Here is a 17,389-nt window from a genome sequence, read left to right on the forward strand (position 1 = left end):
ATGTTCGGAAGCTCAGCATGGTAAGTTAAATAAGATGAAACATGGTAATAGGAGTTTCAGATGTCTTTAAAGCAGGGCTGGAGGTTGTACACTTGACGGTTTGAAATACAGTTAATACCATAAACACAGTAAAAACGATTGTCATAGATTTAAGTGAAAACTTCTTTGACTTAAAAGCACTTTGACGATTGTAATAATCCTGTGAAACAGTAGGTGTCACCAATACATAACAATCTACAATGTTTCAAACAGTAGAGTTGAAAGTGCTCCACTTTTTTATGATTTCAAATAGTTTTAATTAAGAATATAAATACTTCCTTAGACGTTCAGTTATATTTCTTTATGTATATTTATGATTTTACCCTTTAAGTCCTTCAATAAAAGTTCATTATACTTCAAATTAATGATAAACTAAGACCTATTTTGTCTCCCACATCATAATTAACTACTTTAAATGCACCCACTGAAATAATAAATACAATCTGACCCATTTATTCAAAAATAAATCTATCTTTATTGTCATATTCAAACAAAAACAATTATCAATTAATACAATTAATAGCATTTCAAACAGCCTACAACTTCGAACTTCTACTGGTTCATGTTTTGAGAATGTCGTTCTGTCCATTGTTTCATTATCCGGTCACTGCCCTGTGAAGAAAGGTAGGGACTGTTTTTCCTGGAAACATCAGTATATTCTGCAGATTTCCTCACTTCCTTTTTCAGTGACAATGTGTTTTAGCAAATCTTTGAGCTTGTCTTCACTTTTTAATTTGAATACATATTAGTGACAGGAAAAGATTTAACAAGGTTAAATGAACCAAATAAATAACATTACTTCACAAGGCACTATAATAACAGAAGAAAAGAAATTCTGAAACAGCATAAGGAAAAAACAAATACATTCTCAGTAACCATTCAACTGATATTAGATTATGGTGGGAAGTGCTGTTGATGCAACTGCTAAAAACAGAAAAATGCTCCTATAAAGGGAAGAATTTCACTATTAACTAAGTGAGAAAGGACACGTTTGGTACACTTAAAGACGGCCACAGGTTCATTATTAATGATGCAATAGTTTAATAAACATTTGAGATTCATTTGAAAGTAGTTTTTCTTTTCAGCTTTAATCTACCAAGGAATCGAGTGTATTTGCATATTTTAAAGCGAGACATTTCAGGCATCAACATCTTCAACTTTAAGAGTTTGAGAGCTATTTTGCCTCCATAACATGTAGTGGGGAAGAACATCCAAAATAAACATTTTGTTACGTCACTAAACTTACCCCAGCATTTCAGACCTCATTGTTATGGTTTTCTAGTAAAGTACCAAGTACTGGAGTTTGTAGAGGCTGCACTTATTACAGCCAATCATTTATTGGCTGTAATTTCACTTTCACAATAATTCCTAACACAATCAAGATGAATCAAGGAGAATCCATATTTGTGAGTTTGAAAATAGCTTTGTCTTCCAAACATTTAAAATTCCTTTAAGATTCAGGTCAGTGTGGCTGCGGAAATGAGAGCATCAATGTCCTGTATGGCTTTGAATGTTTTCTGTAGAGCATCGGCGATGCAGTCCTCATTCACCGGTTCATGATTGACATCCTGTGGAGAACTACTTTCAAGTTTCCCACATCCTTTATCACTTGTTATCAGGTGGTTGTTCTCCAACAAAACTGGGCATAGGATGTTAAAGAGCACACACAATCTTCTTCAGCAATATCTCTGTATAGTAAAAGTACATATACAGGATTTATTATGAGACAACAGCAGTCATTCAAAAGGCCCAACAACCTCTTCAACATAGACACATGCACACTTCACAGATAAGCCTCTTTTTGTTGTGGCTTTGCATTTATTTGTATGTTTTTATAGTGGTATTGTGTCTTTGTAGTTGTTTTGAATGTTTTTCGTGTCATATTGTGTCTCTTTTTGGTTGATTTGTGTCTATTTGAAGACAGAGTTCTTATAGTCATTCTCTGTTTCATTGTTGCCATTTATGTGTCTCTGTGTAATCTAATATTTCTTTTGGTCATTTTGAGTGTATTTCTGATTGTCTTTGAGTGATTTCATTGTTATCGCAAGGCCAGGGGTTATGGTTAGTGTTTAGTGTCAATTCATGAAAAGACTCCCAGCTGATTTGAATTCATATATTGATGGTAAAAGTCCCTTTAAGCAAAGGATACAGTTGAAACGTTTAATCTTCTCCAACTCTGCAGCTACCAGATCTGACCTGAATGGAATGGAAAGTCAGATAACATTACATACAATTATTAAAAGTATTATTAAATATATACACCTAGAGTGATCAAACTCACCGATTTTCTAGAGTCTGTGTGACATTCAGATGCTGCTCAAAAGAAACAAGATTGAGAAGATGTTCTTCCATCCTTGCTGGTTGAGAAGAACGTCTCCCCTGTATACAACATAACAATCAACATTATGGCTGCAACTAAAGGTTATAATTATCATTGATTTGAAAATGTTCTAGATTAATATTCCCAATCAATCTGTAAAACAAAATGAAGCTCAACCCAGTTTCTCAAAGCCCTAAATAATTTGTTTTGTCAGATCAAAACCGAATAAATATTCAGTTTCCTACTTTATTTTACCTCTTGAAGGCAGCTTGGTGTCGCAGGGAGCTTTAGTGATTGCTTGGCCTCGTTATAGCAAGCGAGTATCCTGTAACAGAGAGGTGATGATGGTCAGGGACTGATGCAAAAAAGTCTTTTAACTTATCAGCCTGTGATGAAGCCGTGGCTCACCTGCTTGCACGGCTCACAATGGAGCACACAGAGTACAGCTGTCCAGGTACATCAGGGGGAAGGTTGTTCAGATGATATGTTACCTCTTTCACCTGTGAGATAGAGTCAACCAATCAATGCCAGTTAGGTTAAGTATTTTAGACCCAAAAACAGTTACAATTATATTTTACATTTCGTAGAGTAGATGTTATGATGACGTTTATAATATTTTGAATAATTTATTTAGTTTTGACAGGGAGTTTTTTGTTCTACCCAAAGGTTTAGTTGTTATTAATTTTCTTTTATAGTAAATTAAGTTTGTTTTGTGTACAAATGGTCATGCTGTTTGAATATTGGTTTTCGTTTAATTTTTCCTAGTCACTTTATTAATTTCATTGCCTATTTCAGGACATCAAACAGATAATGAGTACCTACCTTTATAAATTGAGATACAGCAATAATAAAAAATAATATATACATTATTTATTAGAGGAAAACATAAATAATGTTAACGATAATAATAATAAATAAAAAAAGAGAAAATCCAAATAAAAAAAAACACAAAACGTTTTTAATATATAATAAAGTAAAACTGAACTCAAACATATACTTATAGTACTAATTCATGCATAAGTAAAAAGCTAAAAATGTTTTAATCTTTTGAATTAGGAATCAACATGGTGAACAATAGACTTGATATGAATAGTACAAGACTTGCCTTGATAGGGATTCATTAGAAATCAATTTCATATAGCTACAGTGGTATGCAAAAGTTTGGGCACCCCTCTGAGATTTCATGACAATTTGCTTTTCCTTTATAATAGAAGATCACAGCAACAACATTTGTTTTCCTACAAAGATGTAGACGTTTTAGTGTTTTCCAGACCAAAATTCTTAGGGTAGCATTACATAGTTTTATTATAATAAAATAAAATGCAAAAAATGGGATGTGCAAAAGTTTGGGCACCCTTATAAATAGCATTCATTTCAACACCTGTACGGATTTATAGCTGACAGGTTGCTGCACAAAATTGCTTTGATTAGCTCATTAGACCTTCAATTACAAAGACAGGTGGAACCAATCATGAAAAAGGCTATTTAACATAGGTAATAGCTGGCTGTGCCTGGCCTAGGTTCTTTCTTAGGGAGTGGCAAGATGGGGACCTCAAAACAACTCTCCACTGACCTGAAAGCTAAGATAATCCAACATTATAAATTAGGAGAAGGGTACAAAAAATTATCTGACAGGTTTAAACTGTCTGTCTCCACAGTCAGAAACGTAGTTGTGAAATGGAAGGCCACAGGAACAGTCCGTGTGAAGGAAAGATGTGGTAGGCCGACAAAAATAGGGGAAAGGCACAGGCGAAGGATGGTGAAAATGGTCACAGAGAAGCCACAGACCACCTCCAGAGAACTACAACAACATCTGGCTGCTGATGGTGTAGTTGTTCACCGTTCCACAATCCAGCGTACTTTGCACCAGGAAGAGCTCATTGGAAGGGTGATGTGCAAAAAGCCTTTCCTGAGTGTTAATCACAAGAAGAGTCGCATGAGGTATGCAAAAGCACATCTGGACAAGCCAGAAGCATTTTGGAACAAAATACTGTGGTCAGATGAGACCAAGATTGAGTTATTTGGTCATAACATGAACAGGTATGCATGGCGAAAAAAACACACTGCATTCAATGAAAAGAACTTGTTGCCCACTGTAAAATTTGGTGGAGGATCTATCATGTTATGGGGCTGTGTGGCTAGCACAGGTACTGGAAAACTTGTTAAAGTTGAGGGCCACATGAATTCCTTACAGTACCAGGAGATTCTTGACAAGAATGTTCTAGAGTCAGTCACAAAGTTGAAGCTACGCCGGGGTTGGATTTTTCAGCAGGACAATGATCCTAAGCACCGATCAAAATCCACCAAGGAATTCATGCAGAAGCACAGGTACAATGTTCTGGAATGGCCATCCCAGTCCCCAGACCTTAACATCATTGAAAATGTATGGATTTATTTGAAGAAGGCTGTCCATGCACGGAGGCCAAGAAACCTGACTGAACTGGAGACGTTTTGTGTGGAAGAATGGGCCAAAATACCACCTGCCAGGCTTAAGGGACTTGTCTGTGGCTACAGGAGGCGTCTACAGGCCGTTATTGCAGCAAAAGGAGGCAATACTAAATATTAATGGAATTATTTCTTAGGGGTGCCCAAATTTATGCACATGCCTATTTTTGTTTGAATGCACATAAACATGTTTCTGTTTGACCAATAAAAGTTATTTCACTACTGAGATGTTTCTGTTACCATAAGGTATAACATATGTTAAAATGAAGTTGCTGCTTCAAAAGCTCAGCAAGTGACAAACTGATGCAGTGGTTTTCCTAAGGGGTGCCCAAACTTTTGCATACCACTGTATATCCTGCATTCTCAAGTCTGCAAAATTACTGTGGTTCCCATGGGGATTGACAAGTATTCATGCCTTGTCTTTTACTGTACATTTATTTGTGTTTTATGAAGATTTAATATGGTTTCAGTTTAGTTTCTCTTAAAGGTAAGCCTATCCTCACATTTTTTCTGTTTTGTCTTTTTCGTTTTAGTTAAAGCTGTTACGACAAAACATACCTGCCCTGACCGGAGCTCAGGTTTGTGATGGGTAAAATAATTATTAAGGACACAGTTAGATCGCATGACTGATCCATCGCCTGGAGAAACCTCTATGACTGGGACCGTCCCGCTCAGTATCCTACACAGGAGGCAGCAGGAAAAAACATAATTAGCACTATACATTTATTTGTCTTCTTTTAAGTGGCTAAAATATGTTCTGCTGTGTACAGTGCTGTGACTCCAATCTGCATCTCTAAACTGGGGGCGACTGTCCACCATCTTCTATAAAATAACACACTGACTATGCAAAAATAACTCATAAAACCCGGGTTCAAACATCCCATTCTATCACTTTTATCCCTAAAAAACAACATACCTGTAGGTGACTCCTTGACACCACATGACTTTTAACAACTCTGTTGGAAGATCTTGGTCTGGATGTTCCACCAGGCCGTCTTTAACCGTCCACCTTAAATACATCAAAGTAAGGAGAGTTAAATCCGTCTTTGAACATTATTAAATAGTTCTTTATATGTTTTCTTTTCCCACTAAAGTCAATTGCTCATTCAACCTGTGCCAGTGAGGGGATGGACATGTGAGAGGCAGTGCCTGAGGAAGATGAGACCGCCTTTCTGTGATGGAAATAGTTATGTTGATGCTCTCGTGTTCCTGCGTGTTGTTGCTGGTTTCAACTGTTCTGATTTCTTTAGCTTTAGAGAGACGAGCCGTCCAGAGATGCCGAGCCAAGGACAGAGGGTAGCACCAGGTTGGGTCAACGGCACAGCAGGAGTGATGCTGGACCACTGTGGTGGACTGGTACATCTCCTCTGGCTGGGGAAGGGAAGTCAAATATTAGATCAAATCTATGATATATAAGCAGAAGAATATTACCTATAGGCATTACCTTTGTCTGAGCAGTGCTGAGGGTCCGAGGAGAACAAGACCTTGATCTAATAGACTCATTCTTCTGCTTCCTTTTCCCTGATGAACCTCTTTGTCCTCAACATTGGAGGCCTGACAGATCAGATTGCGTACTAGCTGTTGCTGATGTTGATTTCCTGGGCTGCTGTCAGAGTCCCTGCTGAAACCCTGCATGCTGCAGCGCTGAATCCGAGTCTGACTGAGGCTGCATCTGAACTCAACAGAGAATTCTTCACCAGAGGCCGACAGCATCAACGCAGCTCGTCCCTCCTCCGACCTGATGATGGTCTTACCTCCAGGTCCGAGCTCAGCAGCACAGGAAGACCACTTAGGCCACTGCACATCCGAGTCAATACTGACAAAAGGCTGCAGGAGGAAATGCAAAAAATATATAAAATTCAGACAACATTGCTTAAATTTGAGGGACTAGTATTTGGCAAGGAAATAGCTTTAGGTACCTGTTTCTGGTCAGCAGGGATGAGCTCCTCTGGCAGATATGGTCGACTTGCATATTTATTCCTAAATTCCAATGCTGCAACCATAAACTCCTGTAAAATGAGATTATAACTTTAAATACATAATGCAGAAAACAACCAAACTGTGTACTTTCATCCAAGCAAACAACAGCCTGTAAGCTCATTTGAAGCTCTTTAAATAAATGACATGCACAAACTGGGACTAACAAACATTTATAAAGAAACGCTGAGACTTTGTACCTTATAAGCGCTGATGGTGAATCTGGTCCTCTGTCGGATTCTCTCAGTGGGCTGCAGAGGGTGTCCTGAAGGGTCTTTGGGTTTGACCATCGTGAACTCACAGCCACACGGCGACATCTGTAACTGAGCTCCGTTTCCGTAACGAACATCCACCGATTCATCCTCATACATGATCATCAAGCTGTCACTGACGCTGGTTTCCATCGTTAAACCTGAAAATGAGACTCCACTTTCACTGTGTGTTTGAGACATGGATATAACTTGGAAACGCGCTTAAACTCAAAAACACAACGTCATCAGATGGAGACGTTTGTTATTGGCGCGCTCATGAGAGGGAGCGCGCTTCAGCCAGAAAGTGCTTTTATTTCTTCGCTTTTTTACCATGGTATTTTTGTCTACACTCAAACCACCTACTTTTGTAGCATATATTAGCTATAAACTGCAAGCCACACGTAAACATGTAAACTTCCTAAAAGAAAACTGCTGAATGTTCATAGCTACGCATGTTTGTTAAAGGAAATGTGGTATAATCCAATATAAGGAGGTCTTACCATAGATAAACACAATGCTGCACTGATTTGGCTCTCTTGGGCCAACTGAGATATGGATTATTGAAAAAAATCCAGTATTTCAGTAAAATCCTAAAATGTCATAATATGAAATACTGAATCTTTAAAATTATATTAAAAAAGGTGTGACCTTATAGTTTACTGTATTAATACAATTGCCCATTGAGTAAGACCGGTTATGTGGAACCTATACAAAGTCCATACTAAACTTATTTAGTAAAGCTGATTTTATTGTTCAAATTCCAATATACATTCCATTGGTCTTAATTCAAATAAAAGTATTTACGATATACTCATCTGCAATGATTTGGAGTCATATGGTCACATGAGCTTTTTAAAACAAAGAGACCTTACAATGAAGAAACTGTTGAATTGTTCCTAAAAATATATGCATAGAAAATAAAATAGAAATATAAAATCCTGTTAAAAAAGGTGTGTTCCATCTGACAAAAGGAACAACAATGGACTGCTGCACACTGGTCTGTGGAGGGCAGTAAAACACTGTGGCTGCGTGCAGGCTGCAGCAGCTCACACAGAAGAAGCAGCCTGGCTCGGGGCTAGAACATTGCTTTCATCACACCAAGACGTATTCGTGCAATTTAAGAAGTGATGCTTCATATTGCAATGTTTTCACCGCCTGCCGCCTCTTCCACAGTAGATACGTCGGAGCTGCAATGAAGGTACCATTTTTCTTTACATAACCTCTGATCCATTTTTAGTTCTGCTTAGACTTAGGCTAGCAGCAGCGAGCTAACGTTAGCTACAGAAGCTTCATGCCACTGACGTTAGCTCACCTAACCTCTGCCAGATAATTGTCACAAGGCAGCAACTCAGTGACAGCTGCCAAACATCGACCTGACAGGAATATAAGGCATGCTATTGTTTTGGTCAATGCATTTGAGTATGTGTTTTGTTATTTGTATTAGTATCAAAAGTGTTTTAAAATGCAGCTTGCTTAAAGTAATTGTCTGTGTTGGGGTAGTGTTTTGACAGCTTGCTCTTCCTGTCTGACAGCTTGTGCTTTCATTGTGTAACCTAGCGTTGTGCTTAAAGGTGTTTAGGTATTATTTATAATATTCATCAAAATGAGGCAACTTAGCAAAGAATGTGGCTTGATTCAGCGCACAAATCAAGATTCAAAGGTTATGTCATTGTAGCTACACTGTCGTCAACGCAATAAAACCAGTGCCAGGCTTCTCCATTAATGCGACATAAATATGTCACACACCTGACAATAACATTTTTGTTTTTTAAAGTGCAAGGAATAACAGAATAGCAATAAAATATTGCAGGAGAATGTTGCATGACTCCTGTGTTGTAGGAGAAGTGAACTATATAGCCTACTTAAAATAGAATAACATGAGCTCAAAATTGAAGGTAAAATAAAGTACTGCTTATTGTAATAATAAATAAGTATGTGAGATGCAAATAATCGTAATGTTGTGTTTCTATTAATGTCTACAAGCTGAATGTGAGATTCTGAAACGATGCTGTGTTTTCTGATGGTCAGGCAGGGGCCTCGTCCATGTGGGCTTCATGCTGTGGTTTGCTGAATGAAGTCATGGGAACTGGGGCCGTCAGAGGCCAGCAGCCAGGGTTTGGGGCCGGTGCTGGACCCTTCAGATTTGCCCCCAGTGCGGGATACTCCACATACCCGCCCGCCAGCTCAGGAAGTCCCAGTCTGGTATGCAAGGCCTGTGGTCAGGCCTTCTCAGTCTTTAGGAGGAAGGTAGGTGTCTTCCAGTACATGATAAAGGATCTACTATCTTCATTAGTAGGAAAGGTGTTTGTGTAGAAGCAGAGGGAGGTATTAGATGAATATTTTAAACCGAAGGACAAATTACCTGCTGTTCTTGGCTTAGGAAAAAATGCATCTAGTTATTGGCATATAGAGTACATGTTTTTTTAGACTTGGTTTCTTGTCTACATTAGTAATTGGTCTTTATATTTATAGTATTGTATGACCACTGGCCTAAAAGTGACTTTCTAACTATTAGTATAAAATATTATTTAATCGTAGTCATCACTACAGAGGGAATGTTTAAATAATTATATAGCACTAGTATAGAGCACAACTGATCACCTAAAAAATATGTTTTGCAACGTAAAAAAAAGAGATCAAAACTCAATTTAATTTACACCCAGAGGCTATTAATTTCTAATGAGAAGGCTGTGCCGTTCTATCTGATTGCAGAGACAGATGGACACCATACTTGCTCTGTAATATCTTCAACGAATGTTCATGTTCATTCATGGCTTATGGTCTCATTCTGTCTGAACCCTTACCATGTCAGTCTAATCCCACATCTTGCATTTATTACTGTTTGATGTTTGTCACTTAAAAGAAATGAGCGTCCTCCTGTCTCTGTGCCCGGAGAGGTAGAGCAGATGTGAGGGATTGAAGAATGCAGGAAAGGACTTCTGACATCGAGGTGCCTTCCAGTAAGGCAAAATGTTAAAATTAGACAAAAGGTTAAATAGAAGCAATTTAGGCCAACGTAGGTGTTTGCAATATGACATGTTCCTGTCACATTTATCCCATCCCAAGTCTGTTCTTTAATACTTGGTTAATTCTGTTTTATAAATCAGCTCTATTTTTTTATCCTTTTCCATAAAAGCAAACAAGACAAAAACACAAAAATTCACAATTATCATGTTAATGAAAATTCTCACATATCCAATCTTCACATTCCTTTAAATGCATTTTTATTCTTAATGTTTTGACAGTAACTCACTAGACATATTCCCAAATTGCCTAATTTCCATCATCTTGTTTTTCTCTCTATGTTTCTGCAGTATATTTGCTGCGACTGCAAGAAGAGCTTCTGCTCTCTGTGCTCCGTGCTTCAGGGAAATCTGCGTATCTGTGCCACATGTCATTTGCTGAAGGCAACAGCGTTTCAGCGGCCACGGCTCATGCGCCTACGAGTCAGGGACCTGCGTCAGTACTTACTGCTACGTAACGTCCCCACGGATACCTGCAGGGAAAAAGAAGACCTGGTGGACTTAGTGCTTTGTCACCGAGGCATTGAGGAAGAGGAGGACCCCGACACGGCGAGCCTCCAGTCACGTGCGGTGTACACGCCGACCCCTTCTACCACGCAGTCAGCCTCAGAGCTGTCGGCCTTCGTCGCCTCTCAGGAGGAGCAGCTCAGCAGGAGTGATAGCTCTGATACCAATCAGGTCAGAACTTCAAACTCTGTATGATTTTTGTGATTAAATTCAGTGTACTGCAATAGATACGAGACAAAAGCATATGTCCCTAACATAAGTTACATTTATATAAACTCACAAAAAGCAACATGTTTAACAATTTCATTGCTGGGCTCTGTAGGAAGGAGATGCACTTGAAATTGTCTCAACATCTCAATGTTTTTTATCTATACATAAATCCAGATCTATGTTATCATGAAGAGAAGGTTGTCTGCTAGCTTCTTATATTTGGAACCTGTGACTACATTCTTGTTTGTTCTCAATATTGTAAAAAAAATGTCCAATAATGGCCTTTAGTCACAAAGCTTACATTTGTAAAGAGTCCACACTAGTGTTTTTGTTCAGGCATTTGTGTTAATTGTGCTGATCTTATAAATCGTATCATCTCTTCAGTCCGACTATTTGTTGAGGTGTCACAAATGAGCCTCATTGAGATTTATTCTTCATCCTTTCATTCTGGCTTTACCAAAAGCCAATTGAAAATCGAATGATCAGGACTAGAAAGCAAGTACGAAGAGCCATAACAGGCACTGAGCGGCCATGCTCCACTATAAATACTTGGCCTGCTTAGGGAGCAGTAAGCTTTTCTACGAACCGAAGCTATGAAACATTTTGGATCCCAGAGTATCAATGAGATTTGAAGAGTGTGCAATCCTGATACTTAGTCATCGGGCTTATTCCCCACATGTCTTGCAAACTAATGTTTGTTATTGCTGCTGCTGTGTAGCAGGATATAGGTGATGCCACATCTGTGTCTCTCCTCAACTTGGACCCCAGTGAACACACTCCGGAGGTAATCAGTCATCTATACAATTTCCTGCTTTCATTATGAAATCATTCATATGTGAAGTTGTAGAAAGTGCATTTCATTTCTGTTGCTGAATGCATATAAATAGAAATCGCTGATGTCACAGCTATATATGCAGTATATAATTTTGTGTTGAAAATTGCCGGAAAAGCAATATAAGGGTCGCAAATTAAATGCTAATGCCTAAAATTGCCAAGCTGGATTTGAATGAGCAAACAATGAAACAAAAGACTCTATCGCATTTTCTAAGCACACTCAAACATCTTCCCCCCGTGCTCCAAAAAAGTGTTCTCGCTCAAAACAAGCAGTAATAAACCCCTTTTTTATATTGCATAACCATTCATTACAAGAATTCTCAAGTGATGCTGCATGATTGCTTATAAACACAACACAGGATTTTTGGAAATATAAGCTGTATTTTTATCTAACTCTCATAGATAGTACAATTTTTGTCACTAAGTATATGTGCAACCCCTTTCCTTTGTTAGGCGTGAGGCTAATCTGCCAAGATTTTTAAGGGAAATCTCAACCTTCAATTCATTTTTCCTCCTTATGTCTTGATTCCTGCTCCTTCAGGTCAGTCCTCAGACGCGGCGTCGGGCCAGAGCGTCGCTCTCAGATATCTCCAGCTTGAGGGACATCGAGGGCCTGTCTGTCCGGCAGCTGAAGGAGATCCTCGCCAGGAACTTTGTCAACTTTTCAGGGTGCTGTGAGAAGTGGGAGCTGGTGGAGCGGGTCAGCAGACTGTACAGAGAGACGGAGGAAAACAGGAAATCATGTGGGTATCAACTTAGTCATAGTGTAGAGTAAATACTGTGGGATTTAGTTTGACAGTTGTTGGCTGTAACAATGTCCTGTTTACATACATTTACTACTGAATGTATTTACTAGGGCTGTACCAAATGTCCATTCAAGGGCTTCCATGGAGGTTTTCCAACGAAGCTTCAAAAGTCTGTAATTATTTTTATGAAGTTATCACGCTAAAAAACAAAAGCTGCACCTAATGCAGTGACTCATCTAGTAGTCAACAAGTCCTTTTTTAATTAAATCAACTTTCTTTAATAAACATTATTTCGGTTTTTAAACGATTCCTGCTAGTCTGTCTGTTATATAAGATCCTGCCTCCCTTTGTGTGCGGCAAGCAGGAGGGCAAACAATTTGACCACAATGAAACAAAAGAAGTATAAATAATAGACTGCAATCTAATGTGGATTTAATTCAAATGAAAAAAGTTATAAATTAAGTTTTAAATATTCGTTCAAGCCTTGGTATTGATAGAACAGAATTTAAGCTGTGTCACAATACTAATTTCAAATTGTTTTCCTTTCAGTGGAAAATGTGAGCAGTACTGAAACCACAGGTAAGCTGTCATTCAACTGTGTGCACTCTCCTAGATGTCAGCATTGGAAACCACATCCTGTTTTTAACCACAAAAGCCCAATATCAGTGCTCCTCATGACAATATACTGTCGGTAGAAATCATAATTATGCAAAAACTAAATCAGTTTTTCTCAATCAGAATCATAATGAAATATCTCTTGCTTGCTTTACTCCTATCACACTTAAGTGGTGGCCTTTCCCCCTCCTATCTGCAACGGGGCCGTCGGAGGTAAGGCTTATGCAACTGTTGCCATGGTCACATGCACCACCTGTGACTCACCACCACATCTGTATTCACTGTGAGCCCATTATCATTCGTTATCCAACTTTCCTCTTTGTGTAATCCCCATATGTGTCCTCCCTGTGTGGAATGACATTTAATGTGAGGGTTGTCTTAAAAAGGATGAATATGATTCATCCCACAGGTACATCGATCCACCATGAGACCATCTATTCATGTGCTTGAATGTGTGAAGCAAATCACTATCACAAGTGTAGTATATAAGCCGTGTAAACCCACTCTCTTAGCAGCACGCTTCCACTTATAAAGACTGTATGGTCGTCATAGAAACACCTTAACACATTGCTATAACGGTATTGACATTTTTGAGTAGATTGTGAGCATGACCTCACCAGGATAAGGCACTCTGGGTAAGATGAGGTGTTTTATGGAACTGCTGAGTATGTTGCTGCACCTTCTTGCCTCCTCAGTGCATGATATATCACTCTGTTATTTCATCGCTGTGTTTGAAGGAGAACTCCACCCATTTAAGGACCATTTGCATATCAGTTGCTCACCGTGTTACATGAATTCTTGAAGAAAACGGTGAACAAGGATTTAAAAATAAAAGAGAGAAGTCCAAATTAATAAAAATAATGGGGGCTTTGTTAACAACAGCAAAATGACATCAAAAATAAAAATAACGGCATGCCTTTGGGAAGAATAGAGCATACGACTGGATAAATAAGACATTGATTATACTGCACAAGCTGTTTCAACATTTGTAAAAGGATGTAGTTCTGCTGTTTTAAACAGGGCCCGCATGGACTCTCTTCCATTTTTTATTGTTTGTTCAACAGGCATTTGATCATCTTGTGGGTGAGGTATTCCTTTTAAAACAGTTTCCTAACATTTGCTGTCACCTCTCTCCTTCAGACTGTGAGAAGGGTCCGCTGACGATCCAGGACGACAACCTCTGCAGGATCTGCATGGACGCTGTAATCGACTGCGTCCTCCTGGAGTGCGGTCACATGGTCACCTGCACCAAGTGCGGCAAGCGGATGAACGAGTGCCCGATCTGCAGGCAGTACGTTGTGAGGGCTGTGCACGTCTTCAAGTCCTAATGCACCTCTGCAAGTCTCAGACTGAGGCTGTACCTTAGAGGGACAGTGTGTCTGATTTGAAGTGGGGATTGTATGAGATACTAACTTAATAAGATATTGTGTGACTTTGGTAAGATAAGCTTCTACGACTGAAGCAGTAGTAGACCAGCAGCTGCGGTGTTCTGTGAGGTAAAATTATTTTTCAATGGAGTTTGGTGGCCTTGATTAGAGCCGAATGTAGAGAAAGACAAAGGTTTGAGCCCCTCTTTGGAAAGAGCCATCTCACTGTTTTGATGCTCCCTTGTCCACAGTAGTAATATGCTTAGCTCAAGGGCTGGTACTCTTGTCTGCGACTCCAAACTGTGGGTGCCAGTTGCTCTAAGTCTGGGGTGTCAAAACTACGGCCTGGTGGCCAAATGCGGCCCGCGACCCACTTTTAATTGGCCCTCAGCATATGCTAAAAGTAGAATGGAATATGTCCTCACCTGAAATTTGTGCTTTTCCTATATTGTACTTCTTAAATATGTACACTTAATATTTTACACAGTATTCATGTGTTAATAAGACCAGTTTTCAAATAAATTGAGTCAATTAAAGTTTAAAAATGTTTCAAACAAATCATAGTCCAATAACTTATTCGCATAACAAACTTGAAATAGACTCTTCATATTTCCCCTTATTATCAGCAATCTGATAAGAAATGAGCTGCCAACTAAATAACTGAAACCCTACGGAGAGCTGAGATGTTTCTTAAAGCATATTCAAGTATAAAGAAAAATGTACCTACATTTGATTAATTTTGCTAACTTATAACTTAACTTCTGAGGCAGTATACCTCACCTCTAGTGAGGGGCCCAGACCTTTCTATGTTTTTCTGTATGTGGCCCTCAGGGAAAAAAGTTTGGACAACCCTGGTTTAAGTAATACACTGACTGTGGAAGTACCTCATATAACCCCACTTTAAAACATCCACCTCTTAAATTAACCATGCAGCTCATTACTTTAAATCCCCAAAATACTTATTTTGTGGTTGTTCCCATGTTCTCACACTATTTGCACATTGAAATATTGTGAGGAACATTTTGGTTTCAGTCATCCCTCAAGTAAACATATCTCTTATCTGTGTTCATTCCTAAGTGTCTGTTAAACTTTTCTTACAGTTTCTCAAAGCAAAGAATGTGTGGTCCTGTTTAACACAACGCATCACCCTCAGATCTGCCTATAAACTGTAGCGTCTTTAAAACTGCTGCACGTCACAACATATCTAAGAAACACCGAGGACAGAAGCAAACTGAACCTCACCACAAGACAGAGGGTGAGTGAAGAAGGTGCCAAATAATGGGTAATGCTTGTCACCCATTTCCTCCCCTCTCCACTGTGTGGGTGTCATCATGTGAGGTTGTTGATTTTCAGCACTTTGTTCACACTGTGTTAATGCACCACTGCTCACAACACCCTTTAAACTATGACCAATTACAATGACTGAAGTAGCATGCGTACTGATTCTTGAAAACCTTGTGGGATGAAGTTTAAGGCTACTAACTTTGTTTATGTCAGTTGAAAACCAATTAGAAATAATTGAGCTTCTGTTTTCTTTGACAATTAAACCTAGTGTTACTGAGCCTAGAAATGAGCAAGTGCTATGAGTTGTAATATGCATTATTAATTAAATTGAATTATTATTGTTTTAGAGGCGCAAAATAATACACTTAGGGCTGCAACTGGTGGTTCATTTTTCTGCCCGTTAGTTTCTTGATATATTTTTTGGTCTATAAAATGTTAGAAAATATAGCAAAATATGCATCCCAGTTTCTCAAAATCTAGGGTCGTCTTTAAATGTTTTATTGTGTGAGTCCAAAACCCAAAGATTTAATATGGGATAAAACAGAGCAATGCAATAAATCTCCATATTTTAGAGGCTAAAAATCCATTATGGCATGCAAAACATAACGTCTCATTATTCCGTTTTCAAACTGCTTTATTTGAATTTTTTTCTGTTAGTGATTTAATTTATTAGACGACTCATCGCTGCAGCTCTAAATGCATTCCACATTCAAACCGTCATACAGTTTCATTACAGCAATAGCTAACCTCAGCTGTCACTTCTGTCTCAGCAGCTTTAGTTTAGAGACAAAAACCGGTGCTAACTCCTCCAACCATCTTCCTGTTTCCAGCTGAACTGTGGATGTGAAACTGAATGTCGTTTTTATTTTTGTTGTTGTATATCGTTGGAGTGGAATGAAGTGCTTTTTAGTTTTGATTTTTTTCTCATATAGGAGAAATGTATTGAACTAACTATTCAAAGATATAGTTCCAAGTTTACTGACACCTGTGGTATAGAAAGTATATAACAAATAATGACTTAACTAATGTACATTTGCATATAATGATCCATATGAGATGTAAATATCTATTTTTTCCATTTGATTTTAACGGGGTAATAGCAGATTATTGAGATGTCCCTGGGATTGGGTTTATTATTACAGAGTAATGTTTTTTCTGTCAAGTGGTTTGAATTGTTTTTAATCTGCACAGCTTGAAATATCTGTCCCTCTTAAATCAGAGCATGATGAGATGACACTGGTTATGTTATTCCCCCATCTTCCCTTACTTTTACTTGCCCTGCTCCTGCACATTTAGAAGTACCCAGCTGTGAACTGTGCCCACACAAAGTCAACATTGCTGCTATTAGATAAAGATGTCCTTACAATCATGAGCAGCAGCGGAGCAGGTTGCACTGTTCCTTTAGAGAGGGTATAATAGTGTGCAAGTCTTTGTATTTGGGAATGTTGAACTTTTTATTTTGGTAATTAAAGATTTCAATTAAAGCCTGTGTGTGTGTACTTGTGCATCACCAACAGTGTCCTCTCTACTGGAATGAATCCACACAAAAGAATCCATTACATTTTGATAATTGAAATATCATTTTAAGGCAAGAACACCAAATATTTACTGGATTTTGGCATGTCAAATGTAAGGTGAATAAAATAAAAAGCAAATTTAAATAATCTCAAGAAATATTAAGCATTTAACACCTGATGATGACGCTACGACATCCCCAAATGATTACAGCTTGTCCTGTCGGGGCGAGAATATGAGTAACGTGTAATTAAAA

At 38.4% G+C, this 17,389-nt stretch overlaps 2 protein-coding genes across 6 annotated transcripts; one reads left to right on the top strand and one right to left on the bottom strand.

Moving 5' to 3' along the window:
* Positions 1-517: 517 nt before the first annotated feature.
* c12h5orf34 (chromosome 12 C5orf34 homolog) lies at positions 518-7,302 on the bottom strand. The gene is given in 12 exon segments (XM_063896526.1): positions 518-1,678; positions 2,189-2,235; positions 2,321-2,418; positions 2,615-2,684; positions 2,768-2,859; positions 5,363-5,483; positions 5,721-5,813; positions 5,916-6,175; positions 6,249-6,310; positions 6,313-6,631; positions 6,724-6,813; positions 6,982-7,302. Coding segments are annotated over 12 exon segments (1,686 nt in total). The 5' UTR covers positions 7,234-7,302; the 3' UTR covers positions 518-1,496.
* Positions 7,303-8,071: 769 nt separating this feature from the next.
* Positions 8,072-17,102, top strand: rnf34a (ring finger protein 34a). Of its 5 annotated transcripts, none has more exons than XM_063897881.1 (8): positions 8,072-8,230; positions 9,061-9,279; positions 10,347-10,733; positions 11,491-11,556; positions 12,148-12,349; positions 12,902-12,931; positions 13,139-13,180; positions 14,108-17,102. In XM_063897881.1, the coding sequence occupies exons 1-8, from the start codon at positions 8,225-8,227 to the stop codon at positions 14,293-14,295; spliced, it is 1,140 nt and encodes a 379-aa protein (XP_063753951.1). In that variant the 5' UTR covers positions 8,072-8,224; the 3' UTR covers positions 14,296-17,102. The 5 variants fall into 5 exon arrangements, with proteins under 5 accessions (XP_063753951.1, XP_063753952.1, XP_063753955.1 ...); XM_063897882.1 differs by having other exon boundaries at positions 11,494-11,556; XM_063897883.1 differs by lacking the exon at positions 8,072-8,230 and adding an exon at positions 8,344-8,451.
* Positions 17,103-17,389: the final 287 nt, after the last annotated feature.

Source organism: Eleginops maclovinus, chromosome 12 (genome assembly GCF_036324505.1).
Source record: "Eleginops maclovinus isolate JMC-PN-2008 ecotype Puerto Natales chromosome 12, JC_Emac_rtc_rv5, whole genome shotgun sequence".
Lineage (NCBI taxonomy): Eukaryota > Metazoa > Chordata > Actinopteri > Perciformes > Eleginopidae > Eleginops > Eleginops maclovinus.

Excerpts from the sequence above, each read along its gene's own strand:
- rnf34a (XM_063897881.1), top strand. Across the intron at positions 10,734-11,490 it reads ATAGCTCTGATACCAATCAG|CAGGATATAGGTGATGCCAC; the intron begins GTCAGAACTTCA and ends GCTGCTGTGTAG. Across the intron at positions 12,350-12,901 it reads GGAGGAAAACAGGAAATCAT|TGGAAAATGTGAGCAGTACT; the intron begins GTGGGTATCAAC and ends TTTTCCTTTCAG.